General features: G+C 41.4%; 1 protein-coding gene across 2 annotated transcripts in view; it reads left to right on the top strand.

The window, feature by feature from the left end:
* LOC137522756 (stabilizer of axonemal microtubules 1-like) overlaps positions 1 to 22,331 on the top strand; it is a 41,080-nt gene that overhangs the window by 2,231 nt on the left and 16,518 nt on the right. Inside the window, exons 2-3 of one of the 2 annotated variants that reach the window (XM_068242818.1) lie at positions 4,761 to 4,870; positions 14,046 to 14,188. In XM_068242818.1, coding sequence (XP_068098919.1) covers positions 4,761 to 4,870; positions 14,046 to 14,188 — 253 coding nt within the window. The remainder of the gene's footprint in view (positions 1 to 4,760; positions 4,871 to 14,045; positions 14,189 to 22,331) is intronic. The other variant, XM_068242819.1, reaches the window with a different exon arrangement.

Below are 22,331 nucleotides of genomic sequence, written 5' to 3'. Positions count from 1 at the left end.
AATGAATATTCTCTGATTGTGAGTTTATTTGCTGTGATTAGGGATGATAAATGAGATGCGATACAATTCTCCTTGCATTCAAATTTCATGTAAATTATATGCAGGAAATTAGAATAATAATGTCAATGTTTACTGGTCCAAATTCAAGCTGAATAACATTTACATGAAATTTGAATGCAATGAGAAATGATTTAATTATTTGCATCTCATTGATCATCGCTACCTGTGCTATTTTATTTTTGTTCGTTTTTCTCCTTTTTTTTTTTTTACTGAAACTCTTCCATTATAAAATGATTTCAGCAAAAAGACCAGTTTAATCTGCTCTTCAATCTCCTGTTTTCACAGACATCTTTTCAGTAGTACACAGCATGTCCTTCAGATAACAGATTTGTTTGTAGTTCAATCAACTTGGCATTTCATGTGAAATCTGTTTCCCATGGGGAAAAAAATGTATTTTTTCTCTACATATTTTTAAAAACGTGTTTTTATACCAGTGCATAGGAACCCATAATATTGTGTGAAATTGATCTCAATAGTTGTGCTTCCAAATTAAACAATGTGTAAAATATAAATAAAACAGAAAATTAAATAATGAAAATGAGAATCATTGCTTTTTGAAAACATAAAATAATGCTTATTTTTCTTTTGCCAAGAATAAGATACAGAAACGTATGCACACAGGGGAATGCGTACTTCTGTGTTGCGTCACTTCTTCTTTTAATGATTTAATTTTATTCTTAAATTGCAGTACAATTTTCCCACACATGCTTTAAAACAGAATCTTAACCGCTTCCAGACTGGGCTATGTGAAATCTACACCGTTTGGGACCTGTTATCCCTGCCAGGGCATAGATTTACATTTTTGTGCCGCACGCTCCCGTTGATCACGTCGCAAGGACCTGTCGCTGCAGACAACTAGCTCTGCCGTCTCTATGATAGAAGAGCTCCGTGAGCCAGTCAGGAGTCAATTTCATTGGCTCCTGACCCTATGATCACTGTGAGCTAATCACATTGGCTCACAATGATCAAAGGGTCAGGAGCCAATGAAATCAGCTCCTGACCTACTCACGGGTCTCTGCTGTCATAGCGACAGCAGAGGGAGTGGGCTTTAGCGATGGGTGAGTGGCATGAATGGCGAAAGTGATGGGTCCGTGTGGCGTGACATCGGTAAGCCTCATTTTAGTACCAGCAGTCTGTGGTCCTTAAGGGGCCAGAGACTGCTGGTACTCAAGCGGTTAAAGAGGAACTGTAACCGTGGTTTGCACTTCATCCCAATCAGTAGCTGATATTACTCCTTTCCCAGGAGTAATCTTAACCTTTTCTGGAATAGATCATCAGGGTCTGTATGGCTGATACCTTGTTGCATTATGGGAAATAACAGCTGTTTCGAACTGCCAAACAACCAGTATCTCCCTCTGTCCATATGTATATTCATTAAAAAAAAAACTTTTAGCCTATCACAATGTTAGTGGATGTGGTTATAAATAATGGCAGTTGGTGCTGTCTACTTTTTTTCTTATCTACCAGTAGTAAAGATGATTACATGCAGGCTCATTGTGGATCAAACAAGATGAAAAAATTACATGGCGAATATTACTCATTTCTTGATCTCGCTATTTTTTACTTCTCACTTTGCAAAGTATTGAATTATATTTTTCCCCTTTTCGCTTAAAGAGAAACTCCAACCTAGAATTGAACTTTATCCCAATCAGTAGCTGATACCCCCTTTTACATGAGAAATATAATGCTTTTCACCAACAGACCATCAGGGGGCGCTGTATGGCTGATTTTGTGCTGAAACCCCTCCCACCAGAAGCTCTGAGTACCGCGGTACTCTGGGCAAACTGCCACAATGTAACAATGTTCAACAGGACAGGAAATGGCTGTTTACAGCTGTCTGTAACAGCCAAAACAGCTAGGAGCAGCTACATAACTTGCCCACAGTAAAAATGTCACCATGTAATAAATGTCAGAATGTAAATCGGGGAGAGGAAAGATTTTACAATGAGCAAACACTGACTAAATCATTTATACATAATTATGTATAAATGATACATTACTACATTATTTTCACTGGAGTTCCTCTTTAAAGTGGACCCAAATTAAAAATACAAGATTTCAGAAATAAAATCTATTTTCTAAATTATAATGATAAATAGCAGCCTTTTTTCAGCTGCATGATGACAAATATAAAATATTTTACATTTATTGGAGGAACCCCTCCCTTTCTTTCATATTACTGGGATTTTTCCGGCAAACTGATGGAGGAAATAAAAAACAAAACACAGGCTGCTACTGATGATGTCACAGGGGAGGTGATCTCAGGTTGTGTGAGATTTCACATAGACGACGCCCCTGTGAGGGAGGGTAGCTGATGACAAACACACCCATGATCTAAAACCTCCTACTAATCTCATAAGTAATGGCTGCCACCTGTATAACCCTAGTTATGAAAAGAGAAGGGTGAAAAGCTTGCACTGAAATGCTCATAGGCTTAAAGGAGTGTTTATTTATCTTTGTATGTGTCAGAGTGGTGCAACTAAATATTTTGAATTAAAAAAATGTTTGGTTTGGGTCCACTTTAAGTTCCTCTTTTAAGTCAATCACAGCATATTGTTTCCAGACGGTTACTGGTTACTGATTACGTTCTAATTCTCAGTGAGACTATATAAAGGCAAAAAAGTTATTTCCAGTTAAAATGTCAGGAAAGCACTTGTCTGTCGCTGCCCATTACTCTATCATAGCGCTGCATAGGGAAAAGCTGTCTCGTTGCCAAATCCCTTTCAAAGTGAATTGTCAGCATTCTACAGTATCCAGAATATTCCATTCTCACAAAGAAACAGGATATGTAGCTCATCATCAATGCAGCGGACACCTGCCATTATTATCAGAAAGAGACAAAAAAAAGTGCTCAGGAGACTTTGCCACTCCGACAGGTTGCTGACATCAACTAAGCTGGCAAGAGAATGGTCATTGTGTACAATACTTCTGTTATAGAAATAATCATTTGTATTAGCACTCTACCATCTGTGTGACAAGAAATATTAGTACATAACAACATATATAGGGTAAGGCCTTGTTCACATCATAAATCGACATCGCTGATGCCAGCGTTTTATTGCGTGATTTTTTTGAGCACCTCCCGGCGCTTTTTTGAGCACCTCCCGGCGCTCAGTCAGGAAGTGAACTCTTTCACCTGGAAATGAATATATACAATGTATTTATTCATCAAAGCGCTGGGGAAATCGCTATACAATGTGCTTTTTCAAGTGTTTTGCGATTTCCCTATACCTTCCATTGAGGCAAATTGCCCCAGAAATGGTACAGGCAGCGCTTTGGTGAGCAGATCATAATCCAATCGCTCAGATGTGAACACTTTCATAGGGAATCATTGCACAAGCGCTTTCAGGCCTCTTGCACACTACATGCAATTTCGATTTTTAATCAACTTTCACATGCAATTCCAATTTCCGATTTTTAATCGGTACTGCATGCTGCATTTTTTCTGCATTTTTCTTTTGATAGCATCCAGGGAAAATCCGCATCGAAAATCAGAATCGCAGTGTGTAGGGAGCCTTAGGGCGATTTTCAAAACCGCCGGTGCTTAAAAAATCCCGAAAACACTTAGTGTGTGAACAAGCACTAAGTCCACACTGCAGCTCAATACACAGTTTTGTTCTCACCCAAATATAACGAAAAATCAAAACTGTATCAGCGCTTATGAAGGCTTTTACAAATATAAAGATAGTCAAATAAAAAAAAAATGATATAGGTATTATCACAATATTTTTTTTTCTCTCTCTCTTTTGCATAACTGACAGTAGATCAAGTTCATAATAAAAATGAAAACCTACACTGTAGACCTTTCTTTAAGATATCATGTATAAGCCGAGATTTTTTTGCTCCTAAAATGCCCACAAAAACAATATCTCAGTCTATACTTGGGTGCAGTGGCACAACATTGGCTGCAGCAGGCCCGAAGCTTATCTCCAAAGCCGTCACGTCTCTTCATGGCTAAGGCAGTGTGCGATAGCTCAGCTCCCACCCTTATGAATGGTTTCATGGTCCCTTTGATTTGGCTTGCGACAGCCAGCAGCATCTTTAAGCTGCAGGTCCTCTGATTTGCTGTGATGCATCACAGATCTGACTGCTGGCCACAAGAGGCCCTGACCCCTTGCCTGCACAGGTTTCTAAGAAGAGAGCAATGCAGCCGGGAGATATGAAAGAGGAGGACCATGAGTTGGAGAAGGCCCTCCTCTGAATTGATGGTTTTTAAGCGTTTATGAGTTGAGAACAGGGAATTCTCAGAGGACTTGCTGGGCACGAAGTACATCACTGGGATTTCATTTCCCATTGGTTCGTGCATGTGTGCCGCGATACACTGTGCTCAGTCGCCCATTGACTTACATTACCCCAAGCACCATGCTTGCAGTAACGGGCTGTTGCCCTTGCGTCGGCTTGGATACTTTCAAAGCACTGCACTGCAACAGACCACAATAAGTGTGAAAGTCTACATAGACTTTCATTGCTTTTTCCAGCCCCTTGCAGCAAAATAGGGAAACGTAATGCAGGTTTACCCTGCTAGTGTAAAAAGGGCATCATACTTCAGTCAAAAAAAAATCTCTGGTTTATTTTCAAGTACATTCAATAGATCCCTAAGATCTACAGTATATGAACAATTGACATGTACACGTGTGGTGGTTAATAATGTTGTATAAAGGATGATAAACAGCTATTTTACAATACTGATCTCTTTACAGACGACACAAACATCATAAGGACTGTAAAAAACCACAAAGAGCACAACGAAGAGAGAAACATGGAGAGTGCTATATCAGCCACTATAAGGCCACCTTTAACATGCCAAGGAGTGAGTTATGCTCTTCTACCTTTTCTTCTCACTACAGCACTTGATGACACATAGATCTATGGAGGGCAAGCTTGCGCTGGTGTGTTGGGAGACGCTGGACTCTGCTGGATAACTGAACTAGAGCTGCTTCTCAGTGCCTGGCTGTCTGGCACGCTTGGTAGAAGGAAACAAAAAGGGAGGAGGGAGAGGCGCTCTATAGTGTGTTACCCTTTTATTAGCAAGATCACAAATAAAAAATGCACTTACAGGAAGTAATATGTTTCCAAGCATGTAGAGGGAAAAGCCGTATATGGTCCGCGGGAGGCAGCCTAACTACCGCTGTGGCCTGCAGCGGTGTGCTCTGTGAACTGGTAGACGGACGCCGGTTCTCTCTCTTCCCGCGGCACTTCGGTATGCCAGTGACGTCACGGCGCGTTTCGGCATGTCCATGCCTTCGTCAGGTGATCCCGAGAGCCGGCGTCCGTCTACCAACTCACGGAGCACACTGCTGCAGGCCACAGCGGTGGTTAGGCTGCCTCCCGCAGACCATATAGGCTAGGGCTTATCCCTCTACATGCTTGGAAACTTCTTACTTCCTGTAAGTGCATTTTTTTAATTGCGATCTTGCTAATAAAAGGATAACACACTATAATGCGCCTCTCCCACCTCCCTTTTTGTTAACTTGATGACACATATACTGTATAATCAGCATTTTTGTCTCTGGCATTTTAACAATAATACTTGATTTACATTAAATGGTTTTATTTAAATTGGTTCAACAACTAATTTTAATCATCTTAACACTTAGACAGACAGTTCATTAATTTAAAAAGCTACATAATAGTGGCAACTATGTTTGAATTGTATTTGGTACATGTAGATTTTGGTATAACATTTTGTAAATGCCACATTAGTCAGCAGGTATTGTAATTGAGATGCAAATAAATTAGAGATGATTGGGAATCATGCTAATTATTGTGATACCGAATTATGTTAAATATTGTGAAAATCTAAAATATGGATGGACCAATCAAATTTTGCAGTGAAAGCATTTAATTGGTCCATTTTCAAGCTGCATATGTTTGAAGTAAAATTTGCATAATTCTGCATCAACGCAGAATTATTTGCATATTTCAAGTCAAGTAGACAGTTGGCACTGAACCAAAACTTTGGATTTTAGACATTAATGGCAAAGGAATATGGGTAAACAAAAACACCGATAGACACTCGAGGCAAGCGGATGTAGCTTTGTCCTAAAATGACTTTACGAATCTGTGCCGTATAGATGCAAAACCACAGAAATGCCTAAAACATCCACAGCAGTCTAAAGGTTACAGGAAACCTGAGATGTGTATAATGGGTGTATTTCTACTTATACAGCAGGGGAAGTGGCAACACTTCCTAAGACAAACTGAATCTGAATGACTAGCAGCATGGTTGTGAAAAGCCCAAATAGGCAGTGTACACAACTTTCATTCAAAACAGATGCACCAAAATTAACATAATGGAGGATGTGAGCTTCCACAACAGTTTGCATGCAGATTGTTCCGTAGTAAACTCTTCCACCATGATGAGGTCATCCTTCATGGAAGGGACCATAACCTCTAATTACCAAATAAACATAGTTTGAACCTGGGAGCAGATGGCCATAAAATGGTTTACACATTTTTTACAGACAACAGGGAAGAATTAGCATCACTCTACCAGCCAACCAGGCTAAATCTGAAATGACTACCAACACAGGCGTGCAAAGCATTTATTCTGAGTTTAGGAATTTAGTTCATAGTTTGGCATCTTTTTTTGAATACAAGGTGTATATTTGCCTCTAGGGGGTTCTATCAGATGTTCTGTCTCCCAACAAAATGGAGGTTTCTTAACTGGGTAAATGGTGATCTTCACCTGGTTCTTCTTATCTTCCTCCAGCAGCAGTTTATATACATAGTACTCTTGCACCTTATTGACTGTACTCATTTTGAACAGTGGGTTCATCCTAAGTTATTTTGCTTGACTTGCACAGGTTTCAATATTACTAGGTGTCTGTGATTATACGGGGTCAGGATCATAGCCGGCCTTTGACCTGAGTGACCGGAGCTGTCGCTCAGGGCGCCGGCTTGCAAGGGGGCGCCTATAGCTGATTGCCTATACTGAGGGCACCTACACCTGATTTCCTATACTGGGGGCACCTATAGCTGGCTACCTTTACTGAGGACACCAACACCTGGATACCTATACTGGAGGCACCTATGCCTGGCTACCTGTGGGGGGATGGAGACCTTCAACTGACTTCCTATACTGGGGGCACCTATGCTTGGCAACCTATATTGAGGGCACCTACACATGAGATCCTATACTGGGGCCACCTATACCTGGCTACCTAACCATACTGAGTCTGAGGGCGTTGGGGGGCGCACTGCGGCCATAACGCGTGGTGCAAATTGTCAGTGCTATGCTATCATTCTAAATGGGGGGGGGGGGGGGGCAGCTAACTGTTTTTATTAATATTCCTGAAAGGTTCTAGCCTTCATTTTTAAGTGTATTCAGGATAATGCACTCTTTCCACCCATTCATGGTTAAAAGTCTGTATGTATAAACGGCGCTACAGAAGCAAAGTAAAATAAAAGTTCACTAAAGTCCACTTTCCCTTTAACAATAAATGTTCTTGCGTGTCTGCGCTTCTTGCTGAGTGTAGCTGCACCCTTCTAGAAATGTCCAATGTTGTAGAAAGCGCTCCACTTTACTTGATATAAAGATCATGGGGTGTCCCTATAGGGACTGCACTCACCCGTCCGATTTGACCACTGCGAGACTGGTCAAAATAAGCAGTAATGTCTTTCCCGCTCAGGCTCCTCCGCTACTTGGCGCACACCACTGTAGGTAGAAGATCCGTCCTGGGTAGTTCCTCTTCGGGTTAATTGCCTTTCGTTTACCTCATAGAGAATAAAGACATCCCATAGCGTAACTCCGTAAAAACTGGTAATAGGTTTATTCAAACTTAAAATACTCACAAGAGTAGATGTGGTTAACAGCCTTTAGAGTATATAACGGGCTCTCCCCCGTGCCTCCCGGGTAAGGCCGACTTGGTGGCACCGCTATTCCGCTATCTGGCTGGCCGCTCATGTGATATTGCACACTTCCTAGTTGTCCTGGTTTGTCCTACGGCTCCACCCTACGCGTTTCGTCACTCCGATGTGACTCATCAGGGGCGTGGCTTGCCGTGGACACCAGGTTATTTTATGCTAAACGTCGGGCAAAAAGATTACGTACTTCCGCCCTTCGGGGGGCTGGGCTACGCAAATGCCAAAGAGGAAGGAGTGGTTCCTCCGTGATGATATATCGCTGCCGCGCTGGGAAGGGGTATCCGTCGCGACGTTAAGACGCCAATGCGTCATGATGGTATGACGCTAGTGCGTCAGGTGCGTTGTACAAATGCCTCTGGGCTAGTAGCACCTTGGGGCCGTCGAGAGAAAATGACGTACATAGCAATGGAGGAGATCGTGCGTTCCAACCTGGTCTCCTTCCTCGGTTGAGAGCCCGTTTTCCATAATCAGCATATCATACAGTAAATACTCGATTCATTTAAAAATAAAAGTGTAAAAACATTCCCAGATAAATTTCACCTAATTGTCAACGTCATCTTAGTTACAATGTTAGGTAACAATAAAAAGATAATAGAAGGATACAAAGTCCCATAGCATGCTTCTCCACATCCTATGCCATCTTGTGGCCAAATTAAATATTGCACATTTCCATTCACTTGCACTGAAAGTATTCAGTCTAGAACAAACAGGGGGATTCTAAAATTCACGATTCATTTACAGGAGGGCAAAAAATCTAAAAAGTTATATGGCCCCAAGCTGTGTAAATCCACCAAAGACAGTTATCCCGTTCTGGCAAAAAGAAGGGTTCTTCCCGTGTAAGGATTGTGTAGGATGTAGAGAAGCAAAGCCAATAAAAAGCAAAGAGGTGACCTCAACATCCAGAGGATTGACGTATAAAATTAAACAGAATATAACTTGTAACTCTAAAGGGGTGGTCTACATGGTATGGTGCCCATGCAACACCCAATACATTGGACGGACCACAATACAACTCAAAGCCAGGGTAGGGGAACATATAGGAAATATCAGGAGAGGATTTACAGGCCACAGCGTCTCGGACCACTATAGGACACATCATAACTCGGATCCCAGCTCTCTTAAATTCTGTGGGCTGGAAAAAGCCAATTATTCATGGAGGGGATGTAATAAGACTAGGGATATATCTAAACGCGAAACCAAATGGATTTATGACATGGGAACCTTGAGACCAAGGGGGCATAACATTGAATTAGATCTTAATTGCTTTATTGCGAACAGCTAGCTATCTAAAATGAACCTATTTCATGTTAAGAGAATTATGGAATTACTAATATCCAGTGTATGCAACTGCTATGTATTTTAGAATCCCCCTGTTTGTTCTAGACTGAATACTTTCAGTGCAAGTGAATGGAAATGTGCAATATTTAATTTGGCCACAAGATGGCATAGGATGTGGAGAAGCATGCTATGGGACTTTGTATCCTTCTATTATCTTTTTATTGTTACCTAACATTGTAACTAAGATGACGTTGACAATTAGGTGAAATTTATCTGGGAATGTTTTTACACTTTTATTTTTAAATGAATCGAGTATTTACTGTATGATATGCTGATTATGGAAAACGGGCTCTCAACCGAGGAAGGAGACCAGGCTGGAACGCACGATCTCCTCCATTGCTATGTACGTCATTTTCTCTCGACGGCCCCAAGGTGCTACTAGCCCAGAGGCATTTGTACAACGCACCTGACGCACTAGCGTCATACCATCATGACGCATTGGCGTCTTAATGTCGCGACGGATACCCCTTCCCAGCGCGGCAGCGATATATCATCATGGAGGAACCACTCCTTCCTCTTTGGCATTTGCGTAGCCCAGCCCCCCGAAGGGCGGAAGTACGTAATCTTTTTGCCCGACGTTTAGCATAAAACAACCTGGTGTCCACGGCAAGCCACGCCCCTGATGAGTCACTCGGAGTGACGAAACGCGTGGGGTGGAGCCGTAGGACAAACCAGGACAACTAGGAAGTGTGCAATATCACATGAGCGGCCAGCCAGATAGCGGAATAGCGGTGCCACCAAGTCGGCCTTACCCGGGAGGCACGGGGGAGAGCCCGTTATATACTCTAAAGGCTGTTAACCACATCTACTCTTGTGAGTATTTTAAGTTTGAATAAACCTATTACCAGTTTTTACGGAGTTACGCTATGGGATGTCTTTATTCTCTATGAGGTAAACGAAAGGCAATTAACCCGAAGAGGAACTACCCAGGACGGATCTTCTACCTACAGTGGTGTGCGCCAAGTAGCGGAGGAGCCTGAGCGGGAAAGACATTACTGCTTATTTTGACCAGTCTCGCAGTGGTCAAATCGGACGGGTGAGTGCAGTCCCTATAGGGACACCCCATGATCTTTATATCAAGTAAAGTGGAGCGCTTTCTACAACATTGGACCCATTCATGGTTATTAACCACTTAACATCTCAGTCGTTTTCAGCTTATGCATCCGAGCAATGTTCATTCATTAGCCTATAACTTTATCACTACTTATCACAATGAACTGATCTATATCTTGTTTTTTCCGCCACCAATTAGGCTTTCTTTGGGGGGTACATTTTGCTAAGAGCCACTTTACTGTAAATGCATTTTAACAGGAAGAATAAGAAAAAAAATAAAAAAAATCATTATTTGTCAGTTTTCGGCCATTATAGTTTTAAAATAATACATGCCTCCATAATTAAAACCCACGTATTGTTATTGCCCATTTGTCACGGTTATTTCACCATTTAAATTATGTCCCTATCACAATGTATCGCGACAATATTTTATTTGGAAATAAAAGAGCATTTTTTCCGTTTTGCATACATCACTATTTACAAGCTTATAAAAAAAAATAGAGAGAAATATTTCATCTTTACATAGATATTTAAAAAGTTTAGACCCTTAGGTAAATATTTATGTGTTTTTGTTTTTTTTATAGTAATGTTTTTTTTGTTTTTTTTTATTAAACATTTTCTGTGGGCATTTTTGGGAGAGTGGGTTTTAAAAGTGTTTTATTTGGGGAAATATTGGTGTATTGTAATGTTTTTGGGCATTTACATGTAGTTTTACATTTTGGCCACAAGATGGCAATCTCGATTTTTTTTACATGACGTCACTCTAAGCGTACAATGTACGCTTAGAGGGACACAGCTTCAGAAAGAGCGAAGCTTCCGAGAGAAGCTGTCGCTTTTTCAGCGGGGGAGAGGAATCAATGATCGGGCTCCCCAGCCCGATACATTGATTCCGTGGCTACCGACTCCGCGGCCGGGAGTGCGCGTGCACGCGCGCGATCGGCCGCGGGAGCGCGCGGGAGCGCGCCTGTCCTCCTTGACGTTTTTATACGTCAAGGAGGACAAAGTGGTTAATAGTATTTTTTCTATTATACATATGTGACGTGTCACAGAGATTTGAGCATTTGTGTCACAACGTCAAAAAGGTTGGGAACCACTGTCCTAGGAGATATCTCAGGAGAAAAGGTGAATTGCATATGGGCCTGTGTGTGCGCACGCGCATGCGGGAAGAGGATGAAGGGGGGGCACAAAAATCAGGTTTCGCTCAGGGCGTTGTGAAACCTAAGGCCGGCCCTGGTCAGGATTCATAGATTTGTATGCACTAGTCACTTTTTATTTAATTTTTGTGCTTTTGTTTTTACAGATTGTTTGAATTTACACTGGATTTTGCTCAGTAATCATACAACCCTATATCCAATTTGATGATAATTGTGCACATTGTTTACCTGCATTGTTTCGGGAGCTCTGATTATGTTCAGACTTTGGGGGAGATTTTAAATGTTTTTATTGTTTTTATTTGTTGTAAGGTTTGTTCACTTTAAGAAAACTTGGACTTATTTTTGTTATTATTTCCTCCAAAATGGGTATTCTTTTTCTTGTTTTAAATGGTTGCTTTTTTGCCCTAGAAGTATGATTAGAGTCACGAATATAGTGCAGCTCTGCCTTTTGATGTACAACATCTGGTTGAACCATCAGGAAGGTTGGGTGCTGCTATAGAGCCAGTACATATTATTGGAAATATGCAGCTTCTCAGCATAATCTCACATTTTTGGGCTGAAGTAATTCCAGTCACACAGTAGCCTTTCAAATCACTTGTTTGTAGAAGGGAGATACGGTAAGCAACCTTCTCCTCTGTAAACAGAAGTACAATTATCTTCTAAACAGCTGATCACTTAAAGCAGTGTTTTAATAATAAAAAAAAAGAGCAGTGGTGCACCAATGGACTAAGAAGCAGCCCGGGTTAAAACTCAGGGCCAGTCCTCAAACCCTATCGTGGAAGTCAATATTAATTAACAAACTGGAGAACTCGGCACTTTAAAATATTTAATTTCACAAGTCCCACTCAGCCGGGAATAATCCACCATTGTGGTGAAAATGACAGTACCTGTATCTAGGCTCATATGCAATTCACTTTTTTCACCTGACTTTTCTCCCAGGAGATATTTTTCATCTTCGATTTAAAATAACTTTTCAGCACTTTTCAACTAAAAGTACCAAAAAGTAGGTGAAAAGTACTTTCAAAATTATTTTGAGTATTTCCTTGCTTTCTGGTGGCTTAAAAGGCATTTTATTGACAAGTTTAAAAATATCACCTAGGAGTAAACTCAGGTGAAAAAGTGAATTGCATATGGCCCCCAGTGTAGAAAGTTAGAATGTCACCTCCTAAGTGATGGTCCAGTCCCGCACTGACAGTGTGCTTTCAGAAATTTTAATCTGGACTTTTGAACATTTAGGTCCTTATTCAATTCACTTTCTCTTTTATGTTTTCTCCTAGGAGATACTTTTTCATCTCCTGTTGAAAATAACTTTTTTGACTTTCTGCAATTGAAAAAGTACCAAAAGTATTTTCTTGCTTGCTGGTGGCTTAAAAGGTATTTTTTCAGGAAAAAAGTGGAATTGCATATGGGCCCTGGCCTTCCCGTTTTCTCCTTGGAGATAATTTTCATATTCTCTTTAACATAACTTTTAAGCACTGTACAATTGAAAAAGTACCTAAAAGTTACAAAAAAAAGTACTATCAAAATTATTTTGATTATTTTCTTATTTGCTGGATGCTTAAAATGCATTTTATGACAAGGTGTGGAAATATCACCCAAGAGAAAACTCAGGAGAAAAAGTGAATTGCATATGGGCTTTAGTATTTTGTCTTATTCTATAGAAAAGTATACTTTAAAGTGACTCTGAATTCAAACTGGATAATATAAACTGAACATGTAATTGTAATTTACATAATAAAATGATACCTTCTGTAAAAACTTCATAATATACCGTAGTTATTTTTTGTTCCACAGTGACACCCAAGAAAAGCACTGCAGTTGCCTACCATGACAGGAGAAGGTTCTTCAGTGTCAGTCTTGCATTTGACCTTTCAATCCTCTCTAGTCTATTGAGATGATGGATGGTTTCACTGACCAACAGGGTAGCTCAGGAGTTTTATCTCTTAAGGTCCATACACACGGCATACAAATGTCTGTACAGACACATGTTGAGTGACGGTTCGTGCGACAGTTTGTTCGTGGATACGGCAAGCGACAAAGACTGTCAGCAGACTGTCTGCAGACACAGCCATGTTTGAGCGATTCAACTGGTGAATCTCTTGTGACTTTTGTCTCACGAACCATCGCTTAGTCTGTTGGTGTCCTGTCGTGTGTACGAAAGTCTTCTCTAGACAGGTCGCTACCATAGTACTACTACTATACGTAGTCTGTGGCAGACAGCTTCCGTCGTGTCTTCACTCTTTCTGTTGTCTAGTGTGTAAAACTGTCGCAAACTCGAATTGTCGCTGCCATAAATATGCTGTTGTCACTGCGTCACAACTACAGACAAATGTCTGCCGTGTGTATGGGCCTTAATTCACTTAGATCTGCTCCAGTCTTTGGAACTGCTGAAATTGGAGATAAGCAGTGTTTATCAACTCTGGTTCTATAATTTTTTATGAAACGTTCAGTTAATTTTGCCCAAGTTTACTTCAGAGTTACTTTAGGTGCTTCTTGTTTCTCCTATTTGATATACAATGGTATAGCAATGGGAACATGCACGTTAATCCTATTTTCCTTTTACCTCAAACACAGATGTGGCTCCTAGGAGCAGTAAGAGACCACCTCACACCCCACCACTACCCTACAGCTTGCCTCCCATGAACCTAACCACCACTCAGCGAGCTGAATTTGTGCCAAGACCACTTGAAGAAAGGCCCAAACTGTGTATTCCTTCTGTAAGTATAACAGCACAGCCAGTTAGTGAAGTAATTAGTTGGTTAGAAGGGCTGCATATTCCACTGTACAGAAGCTTTGCATCTCCCGGAGCCTAAAATTATGGAATACTTAACCTCCTTGGCGGTAACCCCGAACGTAGTTCGGGGTAAGCCACGCAGGAGGTTTTCTCCGGCCCTACTGGGCCGATTTGTTTAATTTTTTTTTTTGCTGCACGCAGCTAGCACTTTGCTAGCTGCGTCAGCACACCGATCGCCGCCGCCCCACGCTCAATTGCCGCTATCCGTCGCGCCGCACGGCCCCCCCCCAGACCTTGTGCACTGCCTGGCCAATCAGTGCCAAGCAGCGCTGAGGGGTGGATCGGGACTCCCAATGACGTCCCGACATCGGCGACGACATCCCGCCCCGTCGCCATGGCGACGGGGAAAGCCCTCCAGGAAATCCATTTCCTGATCGGAGATCGCTGTAGGCGATCGAAGCGGGCGGGGGGATGCCGCTGAGCAGCGGCTATCATGCAGCTCGCTACATGATATAAGATAAAAAAAAAAACTGCTGCGCTGCCTCCTGGCGGAATTTTTTAGACCGCCAGGGGGGGTTAAACCAAAAGGCAGATAATCATTAAGATAGAGACAAGATATTAGCAGAGTAAAAGAAGCATCTCCATTATTCCGCAAAATCTTGGGATTTCGGTGTCAGTTACATGATGAATTCAAAAGTGTTATGCTTTGTTATCTTACGTTATGTATTTTTCTCCTTATTTTTATAATAACTTATATGCACATAATAAACAAAGACACATTTCATACTATTTTTTCTTCACTTCATTAGTGGTACTAGCAGTTGAGAAACTATTATACAGATAAGGAACCTGACATACAAAAATCTCATGAATTACCAGTTATTTTTTTTCTTACCTTATGTAAGGAGATTGTAATGTGTTAAAACAGGAAGGATTTTATTCCTGTTTGTTATTATTATACACTGCTCACAAAATTAAAGGGAACACAAAAATAATACATCCTAGATGTGAATGAATGAAATGTTCTTATTAATTACTTTGTTCTTTACATAGCTGAATGTGCTGACAACGAAATCACACAAAAATTATCAATGGAAATCAAATTTATATTAATTTTAGTGTATAGCATTGTCTGTATTATTATGTACCCCATGTTTGTTTCTTACTTTGTACAGCACCACGGAATATGTTGGCGCTTTATAAATCAATAATAATAATAATAATAATTTATCAACCCATGGAGGTCTGGATTTGGAATCACACTCAAAATGAAAGTGGAAAAAACACTATAGGCTGATCCAGCTTTGACATAACGTGCTTAAACAAGACAAAATGAGACTTAGTGTGTGGCCTCCATGTGCCCCGATGACCTCCCTACAATGCCTGGGCATGCACCTGATGAGGTTGCGGATGGTCTCTTGAGGAATCTCCTACCTGACCTGGACTAAAGCATCCACCAACTCCTGAACAGTCTGTGGTGCAACAGTCAGTTGGTGGATGGAGCTATACATAATGTCCCAGATGTGCTCTATTGGATTCAGGTCTGAAAAATGGGTGGGACAGTCCATAGCATCAATGCCTTTGTCTTGCAGGAACTGCTGACACACTCCAGCCACATGAGGTCTAGCGTTGTCTTGCATGAGGAGGAACCCAGAACCAACCGCATATGGACCCATATGCAATTCAGTTTTTCTCCTGAGTTTTCTCCAAGCTGATAGTTTAAAGATTGTCAATAAAATGCTTTTAAAACACCAAAAAGCAAGAAAATAGTTAAAAAAAATTTGATGGCACTTTTTACCCTACCGTACCTTTTGTTGCTTTTTCAATTGCAACGTGTGGAAAAATTTATCTAAAATAGATGAAAAATTATCTCCTAGGAGAAAACTCAGGTGAAAAAGTGAATTGCATATAGACCATGGTCTCACAAGGGGTCTGAAGATCTCATCTCGGTACCTAATGACAGACAGGCTACCTCTGGCGAGCACATAGGCCCTCCAAACAAATGCCACCACACACCATTACTGAGCCACTGCCAAATCGATCATGCTGGAGGATGTTGCAGGCAACAGAACATTTTCCACGGCGTCTCCAGACTCTGTCATGTCTGTCACTTGTGCTCAGTGTGAACCTGCTCTTATCTTTGAAGGGCACAGGGCGCCAATGACGAATTCACCAATTTTGGTGTTCTCTGGCAAATGCCAAACCTTCTACACAGTGTCGGGCTGTAAATACAATCCCCACCTGTGGACGTCGGGCCCTCATACCACTCTCATTGAGTCTGTTTCTGCCGGTTTGAGCAGACACATGCACATTTGTGGCTTGCTGGAAGTCATGTGCAGGGCTATGGCAGTGTTCCTCCTGTTCCTCCTTGCACAAAGGCCTCCGCGGTCCTGCTGCTGGTTGTTGCCCTCCTACTGCCTTCTTTTACCTCTCCTGATGTACTGGCCCCTCTCCTGGTAGTGCCTCCATGCTCTGGACTCTACGCTGACGCTGACAGACACAGCAGACCTTCTTGCCGCAGATCACATTGATGTGCCATCCTGAATGGGCTGCACTATCTGAGCCACTAGTGTGACCAAAACATCAGCCAGAAACACTCCTTTATTAGGGATGTCATGCTTTTTTTAATTTTTCTTGAGCAGTGTATAATTGTATTACACACACTAAGTAAACGTTGTTAGTACAACATGTTTTATTGGCTGACTTGGTAAGCAAAAGTGTTACGTCAGCCAGTAACACATGGTATGCAAACAATGTATACACTTCATTATTATGATGTTAACTGAATTTAATTGGCATATTCCATTCTGGCCTAAAATAAGTACTGTATCAGCCCTTTACTTATCTGGATTTATGACATGACCCTTTTACGTCAGGCTACATTCTTAGGCATTCCTCCCACATCCCCCCAAAAACATACAGATAAGTTAATTGGCTTCCTTCTAAATTGTCCCTAGACTATGATAAATACACTACATGATACCTACACAAAAATAAGACTATAGTAGGGATTACATTGGCCCAAGACCACAATACATACACTACACAGGACATACATAGAAATAAGACTATGGTAGGGGTTAGATTGTGAGCTCCTCTGAGGAAAAGTTAAGTGACAAGACAATATACACTGTACAGCGCTGCATTCGATTTCGGCGCTATACAAGTACTAAATATATATATTATATATATATATATATATATCCTACTAATATAATAAATGGGAAAGTTCGGATGTTTGGATGTTTGGATGTTTGTTACTCGATCACGCAAAAACGGCTGAACGGATTTGAATGAAATTTGGCACACACATAGTACATTACCTGGAATAAAGTATAGGATACTTTTTATTCCCATAACCAAAAAGAGACAAATACAAATTTCACTGGAAAATGTAGACTGCAGACATTCTTAGACTGTTACACTGGAGGTGTGCTCAGCTTCTAAGGGTAGAATGGTTAATTTGCATATATTCAGCAGTGTTGCACTGGGAGACATCTCAAGCTCACTCCAACCTGAATTATCGCAAATTCTTTCTGTTTTAAGCAAGCAAACTTTTGTTTTTCTTAACATCTTAGTAAGGGGGCTTTTAGGATTATTGTAGTCCCTTACATACTCTAATGAGTTCTGGGTCACCATGAGCTTGCTGGTTAGTCTGTACCTCTCGGTGTTACAAGCCCTACTGCATAGAGCCAAATTAATCCATGCCATGCACTGATGAGGATCAAACAATCCAAAACAGTCTGTATGCATGTTGGATTATTATGCCTCTGTACAAATTAACAAGCTGACACATCATTGCATTCCAGCAGTTCTGGAGGTGTGTTTAGTTTCTAAGGGTAACAATGGTTAATTTGCATATATTCAGCAGTGATGCACTGGGAGACATCTCAAGCTCACTCCAACCTGAATTATCGCAAATTCTTTCTGTGTTAAGAAAGCAAACTTTTGTTTTTCTTACACTGTTAATGGTAGGGTTCTCAAACTTTGCACAGTTGGTCGATTTTCAAGGGGAATATTTCTGCCATTCTTGCACTGTTAATGGCACAAGCCTCAAACCTGCCATTCTTGCACTGTTAATGGCACAAGCCTTAAACCTGGTATAGTTGATCATTGGGTGACTGGGGTTCAATTTCAGAAAGGGGGTGGAGCCACAAATAGACAATCAGATTTGTTTCGTTCCAATGCAAATTATTGTTGCTAAACACCCCAAAGCTCACAAACTTGGTAATTGAGTAATTGATTAATTGTGTGTTAGGGTTAGGAAAGTGGGCACAGCCAACACCAGCCAAATACATAAGCGGGCAATGCAGGGTCATAAGTGGGCGGAGACAAATACAAATTTTACTGGGAAAATGTAAACAGCAGCCATTCTTACACTGTTAATGGTCGGGTTCTCAAACTTTGCACTGTTGGTTACTGGGTGACTGGGATTAACCACTTGCCGACCAGGGGATGTTACACTGATCGGTGCTGCGTGGGCTCTACAGCCCGCAGCACCGATCAGCAGTGCAGCAGGGCGATCAGACTACCCCCCTTTTTTCCCCACTAGGGGGATGTCCTGCTGGGGGGGTCTGATCGCCGCCGGCTGCAGTTGCTTAGCGGGGGGGCTCTTCAAAGCCCCCCTCCGCAGCGCTTTCAGCCCTCTCGCCAGCTCCCTCCCTCTCCCTTCCCCTGTGTGCTGCGCAGGACGGATTTCCGTCCTGCGCATTGAAGGATAGGCTTCAGCCTATCATATGCCGGCGATCCCCGGCCAATCAGAGGCCGGGGATCGCCGATCTGCCTTACGGCGCTGCTGCGCAGCAGCGCCGTATGATGTAAACAGCGGGGATTTCTTCCTCGCCTGTTTACATTTTGCCGGCGAGCCGCCATCGGCGGCTCTCCGGCTGTTCACGGAGACACCCTCCGTGAACTGACATGGAAAGGCCGCTCGATCGAGCGGCCGTTTCCATGGTAACCCGCAGACGACCAGTTTACGCCAATCGGCGTTAGCTGGTCGTCAAGAGGTTAATATTCATAAAAGTGGGTGGAGCCTACAAAAAAAACAATCAAAAATTACCTATTGATTTTTCAGGGGAATATTTCATTGCTGCCATTCTTGCACTGTTAATGGCACAAGACTCAAACCTGGTACAGTTGATCATTGCGTGACTGGGGTTTAAATTTATATAAGGGGGTGGAGCCCCAAACAGCCAATTTGATTTGTTTCATTTTAATGCAGGTTATTGATGCCAAAGACTGCAAAGCTCACAAACTTGGTCATTGAGTAATTGAGTAATTGTGTGTTAGGGTTAGGAAAAGTGGGCGCAGCCAACACCAGCCAAATACATAATCGGGCAATGCCGGGTCATCAGTAGGTGGAGACAAATACAAATTTCACTGAGAAAATGTAAACTGCAGCAATTCTCACACTATTAATGGTAGGGTTCTCAAACTTTGCACAGTTGGTCACTGGGTGACTGAGATTAATATTCAGAAAAGTGGGTGGAGCCTACAAAAGCCAATCAAAATCCACCTATTAATCTTAAGGGGAAAATTTAATTGATGCCATTCTTGCACTGTTAATCACCTGTACCTGGTACAGTTGGCCATTGGGTGATTGGGGTTTAAATTCAGAAAAGGGGTGGAGCCACAGCCAATCAGATTTATTTTATTTCAATGCAAATTATTGATGCCAAAGACCGCAAAGCTCACAAATTTGGTCATTAAGTAATTTTGTGTTAGGGTTAGAAAAAGTGGGCGGAGCCAACACCAGCCAAATACATACCTGGGCAATGCCAAGTCATTCACTGCTAGAATGTAAACTGAAATTTGGCACACACATAGTACATTACCTGGAATAAAGTATAGGATACTTTTTATTCCCATAACCAAAAAGGGGGCGGAGACAAATACAAATTTCACTGGAAAATGGAAACTGCAGACATTCTTACACTTTTACACTGGAGGTGTGTTTAGCTTCTAAGGGCACAACGGTTAATTTGCATATATTCAGCAGTGATGCCCTGGGAGACATTTCAAGCTCACTCCAACCTGAATTATCGCAAATTCTTTCTGTTTTAAGAAAGCAAACTTTTGTTTTTCTTAACATCTTAGTAAGGGTGATTTTAGGACCATTGTAGTCCCTTACACAATACAATGAGTTCTGGGTCACCATGAGCTTGCTGGTTAGTCTGTACCTCTCGGTGTTACAAGCCCTACTGCATAGAGCCAAATAATCCATGCCATGCACTGATGAGGATCAAACAATCCAAAACAGTCTGTATGCATGTTGGATTATTATGGCTCTGTACAAATTAACAAAATGACACATCATTGTATTCCAGCAGTTCTGGAGGTGTGTTTAGCTTTTAAAGAGAACCTGTACTGAGTAAAAATATTTAAAATAAACACATGAGGTAACTTCAAATGAACATTACAGAGTTACCTTGCCATCAGTTCCTCTCAGAAGCTCACCATTTTCTTCTGACAATAATCCCATCCAGTTCTGACAATATTTTGTCAGATCTGAAATATATCAGTTGCTGTCAGTAAAATATCAGTTGCTGTCAGTTATAGCTGAGAGGAAAATGGATGTACCAGGTAATGTTCATGTTTCCCTATGGCTCAAGTGGGCGATGTTACAGTTTAACTGTGTGCTGACCAGAAAGCTGTTATGGGGTAATGGCTATTTTCAAAATGGAGGACGGAAAATTCCCTTGATCATAGTGAACAAATAGGACACGGGACAGGAGAAAGACACTGAGGAGTAGACTACATGGAAGGTAAGTATGACTTGTGTATGCTTATTTTGACTTTTATTTTCAGCACAGGTTTTCTTTAAGGGTAACAATGGTTAATTTGCATATATTCAACAGAGATGCACTGGGTGACATTTTAAAGAGACTCCGTAACAAAAATTGCATCTTGTTTTTTATCATCCTACAAGTTCCAAAAGCTATTCTAATGTGTTCTGGCTGACTGCAGCACTTTCTGCTATCACAGTCTCTGTAATAAATCAATGTATCTTTCCCCTGTCAGACTTGTCGGCCTGTGTCTGGAAGGCTGCCAAGTTCTTCAGTGTTGTGGTTCTGCTATGAACTCCCCCTTTCAGGCCCCTCTCTGCACACTGCCTGTGTGATATTTAGATTAGTGCAGCTTCTCTCTGCTCTCTTATCTTTTACAAGCTGGATAAATCGTCCTCTGAGCTGGCTGGGCTTTCACATACTGAGGAAATTCAGACAAGGGCAACGCTGTTTGCAGGAAGAAAAGAGCAGCCTGAAACTTCAGTGCATGAGAGATGCAGGGGAAAGAAACACACAAATGATCTCTTGAGATTCAAAAGGAAGGGTGTATACAGCCTGCTTGTGTATGGATGTATTTTCTATGTGTGGACATACTGTACATCAACCTACTTCCTGTTTTGGTGGCCATTTTGTTTGTTTATAAACAAACTTTTAAAAACTGTTTTTAACCACTTTTAATGCGGCGGGGAACGGCGAAATTGTGACAGAGGGTAATAGGAGATGTCCCCTAACGCACTGGTATGTTTACTTTTGTGCGATTTTAACAATACAGATTCTCTTTAAGCTCACTCCAAGTTCTCCAAACTGAATTATCGCAAATTCTTTCTGTTTTAAGAAAGCAAACTTTTATTTTTCTTACACTGTCAATGGCAGGGTTCTTAAACTTTGCACAGTTGGTCACTGCGTGACTGGGATTAATATTCAGAAAAGTGGGTGGAGCCTACAAAAGCTAATCAAAATTCACCTATTGATTTTCAAAGGAGTAGAGCCACAGCCAATTAGATTTATTTCATTTCAATGCCAATTATTGATGCCAAAGACTGCAAAGCTCACAAACTAGGTCATCCTTGAGTAATTGTGTGTTAGGATTAGAAAAAGTGGGCAGAGCTAACACTAGCCAATTACATACCCGGGCAACACCGCGCGACCAGCTAGTATATATATATATGTTACACTGGTTTGCCCCACATTCAGGAGTACCGTCATACAAATATAAAGAAATAGGTGTCGCGCTCAAACAGTTAAGCACTGGTGGATTCCACATATCGCTACTCGCTAATATAAATATACTGTATAAAGTACTGCACTATGTTGTAATCCTTTCCCTTTTCTCTGAGGCTG

The sequence above is a fragment of the Hyperolius riggenbachi genome, chromosome 6, assembly GCF_040937935.1.
Source record: "Hyperolius riggenbachi isolate aHypRig1 chromosome 6, aHypRig1.pri, whole genome shotgun sequence".
NCBI lineage: Eukaryota > Metazoa > Chordata > Amphibia > Anura > Hyperoliidae > Hyperolius > Hyperolius riggenbachi.
The sequence above is the reverse complement of the archived record's forward strand: the minus strand, read 5'-3'. Positions and strand labels throughout refer to the sequence as shown.